The sequence below is a fragment of the Podarcis liolepis genome, assembly GCF_965112155.1.
Source record: "Podarcis liolepis genome assembly, chromosome: 12".
Classification (NCBI taxonomy): Eukaryota; Metazoa; Chordata; class Lepidosauria; order Squamata; family Lacertidae; genus Podarcis; species Podarcis liolepis.
Window position 1 is genome coordinate 28,918,301 of NC_139563.1, and position 12,363 is coordinate 28,930,663.

Below are 12,363 nucleotides of genomic sequence, written 5' to 3' on the forward strand. Positions count from 1 at the left end.
TGAAGCATTCCTACGAAGGATAACTTGTCTTGTCAATCTACCAAAGGCAACTATGGATTTTTACTTACTTTCTTTTTTTAAAAAATGGATAAATACAAGATGGTCAGCTCTAGAGCAAATGTGTCAGAGTAGATGGTTGTACAGGACTGATCCTTGATATTCCTTTCAGCCTTTAGACTGTGTGGTTTTCCACGACAAGACTGAAGGAAGCTCCTCTGTACTGAACAAATTGCCCATCTCTCAAACTAAATACTTGTGTTTCAAGTCTTACCCCAAATTTTTCCTCTGCAAGCCGATCCACACCCTTAAACTTGCTAAACTTGAAGCAAGTGTACTGCTTTTGACAGGACTTACCTCCACATAGCCATGATTAGGGTTTTGGCTTTGAAACCTGTTCACCAGCCTTCTCCAACCTGGGAGCTGGCTGGGGCTGATGGGAGTTGTAGTCCAAAATGTCTGGAGAATAACACAGTGGGGAAGGCTGCTCTACACCCATAAGAAGGTTATAATCAATACAACACAGTGGCTTCTCTTAGGGTGTGGTCACTTTATCCTAGCACCGCAGGCAGCTATGACAACATTAAGGATCAGGGTTCTGAACAGGGATGGCTTTAATGTGGTTTAATAGGCAGATGTTTGTCAGCAATTGCCAAAAACAGTGCTAGCAACCTTTTACTTTTTTTAAAAAAAGGTTTAAATATTCTTTTTAAGCACTCACATAACTGCTTCTGGAAAACTTAAAATAGTTTGTTAACTAGGGTTCTAACTACATTTACATGAGAACAAGGTGCGGTTCAAGTATGAACTTAAGATTTCTCTATTTTTGCTTAGAATATGCTTGATGGACAGCAGCTGAACATGTACTGAACTGTAGAGAACTTTCGCCTATAATATATTGTGTGAATGACGGTTTGCATGTATAGTTTATATGTGTGAATGGGCTACCAAGTGATGTAAGGCCTTTGATTTAATTCATTCATTCATTCTGCTTGTTTGGCTGTCTATAATGCACAGCATGTTCAGTGTAGTCAAACACCATTCTGTTTGTAGGGTTTGTAAGGCTGCAGAAGATATAAGGCGTCTTTAAGCATAGGATTTTCCTAGCATTCTATTGTAGCTTTGCACAGACTGCCACCATCTTGCCAGAACGTTTGTGTTTGGTTTTTCAAGGTAACTTTAAGACATTTCTCCTTCTGGCTGACAGGCAGCCTTCAACCTCTTAACTATCTGAACTTGGAAAACTGTCAGTGAAAGTCAGGTGACTATCACTGTTGAAACCAAAGTCCTTACATAAATGTGACCTTTGTGTTGGTCTCAATGCTCCAAACTGTACAGGCACTATAGCTGGGACAGTATGTTTTTTAAAAAAGAAAACTGTGAAGCTATATTGCATAGCTCCCATAAATGTGCATAATGGATTTATATATTGGAAAATAATAAGTCCTGTTTCTGAGGTAAGTGTGCTTTGCAAACTGAAAAGGACTGCAGGTGGAAATGGGCCTTCAAAGTCACTTCACTGTAACACAGAGGCATTTTACAGAAATCTCAAGGCTTATCCTAATTATGGAGCAAACACCGCACTGAAGGCATGTACCACGTGTGGATCTATCTAGTGCTGCCAGTCAAGACTTACTGTGCTAGGCCTTAGCCCCAGGACCCACTTTCTAGTGTTAAGTGCCAATGAACCAACCATACAAAGCTGTCTTTGAACACACCCAGAGCATTCTCCTTGCAGCACAGGAAGTTTCAATACCTCCATGAACGCTGCCAGAGGGAAGCAAGCTTCCCGCTCCTACAAGGCCAGCTTTCATCCATGGCTTGACAACGAAACAGAACCTCCATGCACAAGGGCAGTGTACCTACAAATGTCAGGGAAGGCAGCAAGAGAGGAGAGGCGGCTGCCAGAGGGGAACCTGCTGCTGGAGTTTCCTAGAAGCATCTGCCCAGCACCTGTTGGGAAACGGGACACTGGGCGAGCAAAATGGGCCTGTGGGCTATGCTTTTAGGAAGCAGCCCTCAGCCCCGGAACCTCTCCGTTTGCCGGAGGGGGGGAGGCGCTTGCTGGTGCATCTGCATGCTAGCCAAAAGACGCTTCCCTGAGGCCTCGCCTCCTCTTTGGGGTTTCCGGAAGCAGCACGACCTGCTGGCCTCGGCTTGGCCCTTCCCCCGAGGAGGGAGGGAAGTCCCCTCACCCCCCAAAGCGGGCCAAGCTGCGCCAAGGACAGGCCCTAGGTCAACTCTGGCAGCCTCCCCGCTTCTCCCCTCCCAGCGGCAGCCGCCTGGAGGCTCGGGGAGCAAGTGGCGCGGCTGCTACCGGGACAGAAGCAGCAGCAGCCGCAGCCCGCGCTCTTCTGCGCGCGCCGCCGGAGCTCCGTGACTTACCTTGGCAGCCATGCTTTACCTTGCGCAGCCGGCCCTTTCCCCCTGGCGAGGCGAGCGGAGGCGGCGGCAGCGGCGAGCGGCGTCCTCGCAGATGCACCAACCAGGAGAGAGGAAGCGCCGCCGCCGCCCGCCCATTGGCTGCCGGCGGCCCCCGGGAACCCGCTGCGGCGCGCGTGATCCGCCTGTGTCCTCAGGCCTGGCCGCTCGGGCGGCGCGTGTCAACTCGCCGGCTCCCCGTGGTCCCTTCTCCGGCCAATAAGGTGAAATGTAGCCGCTCCGGCGGGCAAAGCCATCCCGGAGGTGGCGGCGTGGAGAGACTTTATTATTTATTAATTTTTTGTAATTCGTACTTTAACCTCCTGCAGCTGCATCCCGTGGAGAGGAAATGCTGCATATGTATACGGGTGGGGGTGGCGTATTCCTGCCCGCGCCTTATCAGAAGTAAAGCCCATTAACTTTAAATGGGATGTGTGCCCTGGTAAGGGGGTGGTATATAGGATTGCAGCCTCAAAGCAGGCGCAAATTCCAGTGGTTGCCATGGGTTAAGCCCCGGAAGCTGTTTTGCATGCCTGCCGGCGCTAGGTGAGGTTGCGGAATCCTCAAGAGCCGTGAGATCCCACATTTTGGAATGATTGAGACGGAAGGGACCGGTTCTGCAAATCAAAGTGGTTGAGTGGGCAGTGACTTGAGTCAGTCCTTCAAGTGAAATAGTCCAGAGCTGTTATGGGGTTTATATTCTGATAGCAATATCTTGAATTTGGCCGCGTAACGAATTGGCAGCCAGTGCAAATATCCCTCCAGTTAGCAGTTGTGCTGCAGCATGCTGCACTAACTTCGGTTTCTGGACCAAGCACGAGGGGAGTCCTACATGGGATGTCATGAAGTCCCTACTACCTGGACTGCTGTGATCAAGTTCTCTCAGGCCAGGAGCAACCACATGCCAGCTGAAGCCAATCAAAGGTGCTCATAGCCACTGACGCTCAGTGGCGTAGCGTGGATTGTCAGCACCCGGGGCAAGGCAAGTAATTTGCGCCCCTTAACCCGTGGATTTGCGCCCCCTAACCCGTTAATTTTGCAGAGAGACCAGCGTGCCCCCTTTCATTGCAGAATGACCAGTGTGCCCCCTTCATAGCTGTCAACTTACATATTTGAAAATAAGGGACCAGCAGCCTTGAAAATAAGGGACCAGCAGCCTCACCTGTTCCAGGCACTCCCGTCTTCCTGTCCTCCTGCAGTCTGGTCAAACTCATGCTGGTAGCTTCGAGAACACTGTCCAACCAACTTTGTAACCAGAGGTTCAACTGAATAGAATCTGAATCACATGCACCACAAGGCCTATGCAGCCTCAGCTTAAGATGGCTCCCCGGCCTGGTTTTGCACTGCAAAGTTTGCAGCATGTGCAACAAAATGGCGTCCAGCATTCAAAAAACACCTCAGCTTGCATTACCTAGCCACACATACACAGCCTCCCCCCCTCCCGCGAGATCTCCTTTCCTTTTCCCCCACCATGTGCCCCTGCTCCAGACCTTTTCGCCGGCAAGGGTGAGTGGGCCGTCGATGACGTATCCATCCGATTCCGATCTGAGCACTCAGCACAGGTATGTTCAACTTCTGAGCCCCTCTGAGCCAAAGGCAGAAAGCCCAGTCAGCAGCCAAATGAAGCCTCAAGGAAAACCACCGTCACCTCTCCGCTGGGAAGCGCTGAGCAAAGGTGAGTCCCCAGGGAACGCAGCTGATTTGATCAGCAGAAGGCATGCAAGCTCCACTCCCCCAGTCATTCTTAGACTTCTTATTGGGTGAGCAACACAGCCAAGCAACACAGTTAGAGCCTCCCTCCTCCCTGGCCAGCAGGGAGGGAGGGAGAGGAGCGGCTTCCTTTGAAATTTAAGGGACATCATTTAAGGGACATCCATCAATAAGGGACAGCAGCTGGACATGGCGCTGGAATAAGGGGCTTTCCCTTCAAATAAGGGACACTTGACAGCTATGGCCCCCTTTCAATGCAGAGAGACTTACCTGCAGCGGCGGCTTCTACTCAGTTCCCCGCGTCACCACTGGCTCTCTCCTCTCTGGCTTGTGTCACCTGCCACTGCTGCCAGCTTCTTGCTGCTGCTGCCTGGTCTGGTCTGGTGTGGTTCTCTCCCGCGCTCAGTGCTGCGCTGGGCGGCCGCTGCACTGTCCCTCCCCCAGATAGTCCCTCACTCTCTCTCTGCACCACACCGCACGCCTGGCACCCCCCCTCCACAGTGGGCGGCGACCCGGTGGCTCGGATTGGATTTGCACAGCCAGCACTGCAGTGAGAGAGAGTGAGTGAGCCAGGTAGGGGCAGAGAGCTGCAAGTGCGAGCGCCCCCCCCCCCCAGATGTTGCGGCTGGTGTGGCCGGCCCCCCTGCACCCCCACGCTACGCCACTGCTGAGGCTACCAAGGCCTCTACAAAACTGGATCCATAAGCACCTGCAGATTGTGTACCTGCTCTTTCAGGGGAGTGCAGCTCTGACTAGGGCAGGAAAATGGCCACTTCTTCAGACATGGGAACCATTTGCTCACAGTGCCTCCATCTTGTTAACATCTAAGTTTGACTTGTTTTCCTTCATCCCACTACTGCTGGGCCCACACAGCTACTCCTGATTCAGATGCTGTGGAGAAATAGAGCTGAGTGTCATCAGTATACTGATGGCACCTTGCCCCACATCACCTAAGCCCTGGCTGCAGCACTATCATTGGGAATAAAATAGTGCCCCAGAGTATTCGGGAATACAGAGAAATACAGCTTGATGTGTGGTGCTTTGGATTGTAAATAGAATGAGCAGCTTCCATTGGCACAAGCAGGATTCCCTGTAACAGCCATTGTGCAACCATATCCAGGGCAGAATTAAACCCACTGAATTTAATATGTTTAAACCCACATAACTTGTAGCATTAGGTGAAACATAGGCTAAAGGCCAGGCCAACACATTTCGCTGCCTGAGGCAAAGACAAGATTCCAGGTAGAGTTGAATCTTACTTCAGCACTGGTAACAGGACAGCATCCTTCTTCCTCAGGGTACTTAAGGGAAACTGGCTAGCTTAAGAGGGGCAAAGCAGGCTGGCTTAGACAACTCAGGAGAATGGGGAAAGGGGATGGGGATTGCAGTTGCCCCAGGATCTGCTGCCCGAATCAGCTTCCTGCCTAATGGTAGGGCCAGCACTTCATAGGATTACATGATGCCAGAGTGTCTGTCAATGTGGGTCTGCACTCCACATGGAATAATGCAAACGCCCTCCCCCCGGGATTCCACCACATTTCTTCCAGGAAGTCTGTCAGCACCACATTGTCCTTGGATTTACACACATGCATGCAGAGTTTGGCACTTAAGGAGGAACTGTTCTTGTGGAACAAGTTTGTACGAAGGCTGTCAAACTACTTTGAAAATAATCTTTCTCAGATGAGTTTCCTCTAGTCAAGGGAAAGAAGCCTTTTCAATCATCCCCAAGTACAATGCAAAAAAAGGGGAAAGGAAAGGGGGGGAGAGAGAGAGAAAATACCAAAAATAGATATGTTTAACAATCTTACATTTTGCAAACTGTCCCATAAATATTCAGCTTGCTAGATCCTCAGCTGGCCTAAATCAGCACAGGTCTGCAGATTTCAAGGACACCATTCCAATTTACACCAGTTGAGAGTTTTCCTATAACACGCGGAGAACATCTATTCTAAATAAGAAGAAAGTAATTTTTCCCCATGAGTGACAAAAATACTTTGCAACTGAAGATGCCTTTGGCATGAATATATTAAGCGGGGAAATCTTCCCAACTACACGAAACATAATCATCCCTCACATGTGGCAGATTTGTTTACTCTGTAAAGATTCGATGCAGTTGATTAATTATCAGTATCTGCAGAGCGTTAGGGTAACAAGGCAGCTCTGATGAGAGAATTATTGGAGTACATGCTCAGAATACATATCAACTCAAATGTGTCATATATGCTTGGAATATTTATCAGACTGTAATGGACTACTAATATTATTTTTTTGTCCACAATTAGTCAGTGACCATCAATAACTCTCCAGAGACAATGAATTGAGGTTTTCCCCCCTGTAGGATTTTAGCAATCAAGAGAGAGGAAATATTATTCAATCATTTGTACATGATTAATCGCATTCAACCATTAAGCAATTTCTGTCCCCTGAGTTAAATCATTGTTATTCTGAGCTGGTAAAAGATTTGCATAAATGCAAGATGCCAATGACAAAAGAGAAATGAAAATACTATCAAAATAGTTTTAAACTAATAGCCAATGAAACACTGAGTGCCAGAAAGACTGCATATCTGATGTCCATAATTTCCATTCAGACATAAACAGGATAGAGGTGTATGGTTGAAACTAGGTTTAGTCATGCTTTGAATGGACTCAGTGAAATCAGTGAGACTTCCAGTTGTTTGCTCTAAGCATAACTAAATATTTACAGTTCAGTCCTTTAAATGAACTCAGTACATGACCTCAGAACTAAATCTGTTTGAATTCAGTAGGACTTACTCCCACATGGGACTTATTCTGCATATGGTTGCAGCCTTGGTTACAAAAAATAAAAGCCTATACTTTAGTTTATTTGACATAGCACCACAACTTTGGAATCTATCCCCTAAGACAGGCATAGGCAAACTTGGGATACCTGCTGAAGTCTTCAAAGCAGGAGGAACTGAACTTACATAACTTCACAAGCTCATCGAAAAAATCAGGGGGAGAGAGGTGATCCCAACAGATGTTAGGGATGCCAAAATTATTAATCTCTTTTAAAAAAATGGTGATAGAACAGATTACGGAAACTATAAAGTCATCTCTTTATTAGCTGTGGCCTGCAAAATTCTTGCAAGGGTGTCGCAAACCATCTCCTAACAATATCCTAAATGGTTTTCGACCTTCATAAGGGACAGTGAACATGACTTTCACCACTTGACAGCTTCAAGAACAATGCAGAGAGCAAAACCAATCCCTGTATAGGCTGAAATCAAAGAGTAAGGTTACCATAACTTCCATCATAGAACGTCAGTATGTTGATGACAATGTAGTGTGTGCACACTGCGAGGATGACCTCCAAACCATCCTAAATATCTTCACAGAAGTTTATGAAGAGCTGGCCTTGTCGCTCAACATCCAAAAACCCAAAGTGCTCCATCAACAAGCACAAAACAACCCCTCTGCAGCACCACAAATCCAGCTCAATGGTGTAACATTGGAAAGTGTCAAACACTTCTCCTACCTGGGCAGTTATCTTTCCAAAAGGAAAGATATTGATGCCGAAATCCAGCATCACCTGAACTCTGCGAGTGCAGCTTTCTCCCAATTGAAGTGCAGAGTGTTTGAGGACTGGGACATTCTCAGGGAAACCAAAATGCTTGTTTACAAAGCTATTGTACTACCAACCTAAAATGGAAAGTGTAATGCTGGTGGTCAACAAAAGAGGTTTAAAGACTCTCTCAAGGCAAATCTAAAAAAATGTAGTATAAACACTGACAACTGGGAAACCCTGGCCTGCTAACGCTCCAATTAGAGAACAGCCTTTACCAAAGGTGTCATGGGCTTTGAAGACACTCAAACTCAGGACAAAAGGGAGAAACATGCTAAGAGGAAGGCATGTTCGTCAAACCCTCATCGTGATCAACTCCCGCCTGGAAACCTATGTCCCCACTGTAGAAGGATGTGTGGATCCAGAAGTAGCCTCCACAGTCACTTACAGACTCACTGTTAAGACCATGTTCATGGAAGACAATCTTACTCGGCTACAAGTGATCTCCAAAGAAGAAGAAACAAGTATTAGTACTAGATTAAAACATTACAAAAAGAATATAGGGCTACAATTATATAATCAATATTCAATCAATTAATTGACTAATCTTTTTTTTTAAAAAAATGGTCAAATAAAACAGTCCCCCAATTAATCAGAAAGTTTTTATTTGATACATGTAATTTAAAAATCTCAGATGACAAGCCCTGCCTTAACAGTGTGATTGCAAGTCCCACTGAGTTCATCTGGACTTACAATCTGTCCATTTGTTTTCCATAGCCATTAAGTATCTTGATATCTAGACAAATATTTTTGTTACAGAAAATCACAGAGTGAATTACAATGAACAAATAAAATCGTTTAGTCTGCCTACAGAGTAATACTCAAAGTAAATAAAAGATTAGTTTTGTCATTTTGTTGTGCACTAATGACCATATATTGCCTTAATGAAAATTGAGGTTGATGTTGGGAAAGCCACAAAGTTTGCATATTTAAGAAAACATGACTATTTTCCAAGGTAAAGGGTGCAATCAGCCTCTCATAGAAGTCAACAGCCGATCTCCAATTGATTTTAATGGAAGTCGGTTACACCCACAGCGTCTGTATCCATGTATCTAGGACAGGTGGTTTGAATTAGGAATGGTGGGCTTTGGGGGTTTTCCTCCCCTCTTTTAGTTTGACTATCCAGAGAGACAGGAAGAAGTAAATTATGAAATCAGCTGATTGTGGTTCTGTGGTTTCATGCATCAGAAGCAAGCATGATGTCTTGAGAGCAAATCAGCTATGAAAAGCAACTGTAAAAATGTGATACAGCACAATTGTGTTTATTGTCTTCCAATGATTTCCAGATCTATTTCCTTCCAATTTACAGCAGGGGAAGACAACAACTCCAGAGGCTCAAATCTTTTCCTTGTTGTTTCCACAGAGAAAAGAAACTTATTGAAAAGGTGCGTGGAGCTGCAGGGAACATGATGTAAATGTAGGAACCTCTCTCAAATTTCTAGAGATCACATGTGTCTGAAGACAGACCCAAGACAAAGGCAACATTTGCAAGTGCTGATATTGCCCGCTGCGCTACAAATTATTAACACACAACCAAAGTGAAAAGGGGCAACACATTTTTTAAGGTTGTTAGGAGACTCCTTTTCCCCTCACAGTTACAATTTCCAGAGTTTCTTAGGCAGAGGCATTGATGGTTAATCCACTCTGGGATAATGCAGCTCTGTGAGGGGACAGGGGTCTTGCAACAACTCTCAGCACCCTTAACAAAGTACACTTCCCAGTATTCTTTGCAGGAGGCCATGACAGTTCAAAGTGTTATGATACTTCTTCAAATGCCTAATTCCGAAGAGTCCTAAGGTACGCCAATCTGAGTAGAAAAGAGCAGTTGGGCACAACTCCCAGTTGGGGAGTGATCTTATAACATGCCTGTTTTATGAGGAGCAATACATCAGATCTTCCTTTAGGGGGGGAAAGGGTTCACCAGCTTTCCTGGTGTGTAGTACATGTTTTAATTCCTTTTACTGTAGTTTTTTCCAGTTTTACACTGCCTTGTGATATTTTATATGAAAGTGGTTTGTAAATATTTAAACAAATACATAAAGGAATCTTTATAAAGAGAGTCCTTTTTTGTGAGACACTTATTAACAGTAATAAGGCATTAGTGATTTGATCATATAGCCCAGTATTCATCAAGGCCTGTATTTACTAAACACAGCAACAATAATCCTTGACTGCCACAGAGCCTAGTGCTCACCGATTTGAATCCCCATGGCGGGGTGAGCTCCCGTTGCTCGGTCCCTGCTCCTGCCAACCTAGCAGTTCAAAAGCGCGTCAAGTGCAAGTAGATAAATAGGTACCGCTCTGGTGGGAAAGTAAACGGCGTTTCCATGCGCTGCTCTGGTTCGCCAGAAGCGGCTTTGTCATGCTGGCCACAAGACCTGGAAGTTGTCTGCGGACAAACGCTGGCTCCCTCGGCCAGTAAAGCAAGATGAGCGCCACAACCCCAGAGTCTTCCGCAACTAGACCTAACGGTCAGGGGTACCTTTACCTTTATTGAATAATTTAGGAATTAAGTGTGAGAAAATTGACACGTCAGATGCAAAAGTTCAAGATGGACTAGATTATTAAAAGTATTTTACAAAGCCAATGCAATTTAGTAAGTGGCAAATTTGCAAGCTTTGTAAAGGGGAAAAGTTCTGCCCAATTGTGTTCCTCTGCTGATGGAAGGGACTTACATCCTATGGAGGCCTCCCTCAGTATAATAGAGAAAGAGGTGATTTTTGCTGATACACATGAACCTCAGATCTGCTTCAGAGGGTTGGAGACCCTCACAATGAGAGGTGGCCTGGGGGGCTGCAAGGGGAGGAGAGTTCGCGAAAATTGCTTACCTCTATTCCACCAAAGAGCCTTCCTTCCATGGAAGTGTGTAGGTACCGGACATAAGGATGATGTGTAAATGCGAGGAAATTGAACAGAGTTACCTAGATCTCCATCTCCACTCAATGGGCAGCACTGAAATGCATTGAACTCACAGTAATTACAATCCTCAGATTTGTGATTTTTACAGTTTACGAGTTGTCCCGGGTCCCTTTGAGCAAATACTGTGATTTATACATATTACATGTATATCTTGCCTTTTATATATCTCCACCATCCCCACCTCTACAACAACCCTATGGCATAGTGACTGGTCCAGAGTTATCCCATGAGCTTCAGTGCTGAGTGGGGATTAAAATCTGGTGCTCCTCCATCCTAGTTCGACATTCTAACTGTTGCAGCACACTGTCCATTCCTAAGAAACCCCAGGCAATGTGTGCAATATTATGAGCAAGCCATTCCAGCTGGCACAAAGTTTTCGGCGACGCATAGTTGCCAAAATACACTTGAACAGCGCCAGAGTTAGAACCTGGACTAACTTGCCTTGACATATTATTATCACCCCATATAAATCAAATAAAATTCCCTTACATCCTTCTTTTGGCAGTTCCTTTTAGGTTAAGGTCCAATGTACATTTTAAAGTCTTGGGAGGCTTTTCAAATGCTAGAAAAGTGATACATGAAAATGTACTTTAAATTCAAAGTATAATGATGTAGTCCTATGAGATTTCCGCCCCTCAAACCTTTGAGGATTTTCAGAATGCTTTTTATTTTCATAAATTTACCACAGTTTGCTGGCATGAAGTACTATATTACTGCTTCTCCTTATTCAATATTTTTCAATCTATAGAAAGGCACTTTTTAAATCAAAGTCCCTTGTTTCCCCACTACTTCCCTGCAAAGTAAGTGTCCAACATCATCAACGAAGTCCTACACGTGTATAAAATGTGGAGGTGATTCAGAAGCAATAACTAGTGAAGACTGGTGGTTCATTTCGGGAAGAATCGTGGGAGGGGTGGTCTTGAAGCAAGTTACCTTCCTAGCTATGCTTTCTTCTCTGGGAAGGAAGCTGGCATTGCTGCTACGGATGAAGGAGAAATTTGATTCAGTTCAAATTTGAACATGGACCTGCCTCATTTTCTGAAATAATTGGCAAACTGAAACAACTATCCTTCAAAATTTGCACTTCTCCAAATTTTGCAGTGCCGCTCAACACATGCATTTTCTATGCTATTCTTACCAATATATACATTTTTATGCACACTTTACCACAGCACATGCATTTTTGCAAAATTCGGAGAGGTGGGAATTTGGAAGCATGGCTGCACTTTGGTTCATTTGTAGTTTTGGAAAGCATAACTTAGGTAGATTTGCATTTAAATATGAACTGAATAGAATTTCCTTATGTGTAGTTTAGTATAATTGGTTCTCATTCTCCTGCCCAATAGTTATGTTTTATGATGCTTTATGGTTTTAGACTTGTATGGATTTTATAGTGTGAATTTGTATGTTGGAAGTTGCCTCGGTAGGGTTGACCCTAAAAATCAGCCTACAAATATTTTAAATAAATGAAATAAAGTAATGTAACTTTTCCTGGGGAACCTCGGTGCTAACTCTTTCTCTGTGAGTGCCATGGTCCCAATCCTGATTGCTCCCCACCTTTTTTGTAGCAAAAAAACAACAACCAGACATGTTAAATGCATTGTGCATTGGCTAGCTTGTCGCTCAATTTGATGCTTGTCCTGTTAAAACAGCTTTTAAAAAATTAGGTGTGCCTAGGCACATTGCATTACATTGCACTTGCCACAGCAAGAAATGTAGAAATACTGAACT

At 44.9% G+C, this 12,363-nt stretch overlaps 1 protein-coding gene across 2 annotated transcripts in view; it reads right to left on the bottom strand.

Moving 5' to 3' along the window:
* Nucleotides 1–2,489, bottom strand: part of SLC25A13 (solute carrier family 25 member 13) — a 119,637-nt gene extending 117,148 nt beyond the window's left edge. The window contains exon 1 of one of the 2 annotated variants that reach the window (XM_083469060.1): nucleotides 2,383–2,489. In XM_083469060.1, the coding sequence (XP_083325186.1) occupies nucleotides 2,383–2,394 (12 nt within the window). In that variant the 5' untranslated portion in view covers nucleotides 2,395–2,489. The remainder of the gene's footprint in view (nucleotides 1–2,382) is intronic. The other variant, XM_083469059.1, reaches the window with a different exon arrangement.
* Nucleotides 2,490–12,363: the final 9,874 nt, after the last annotated feature.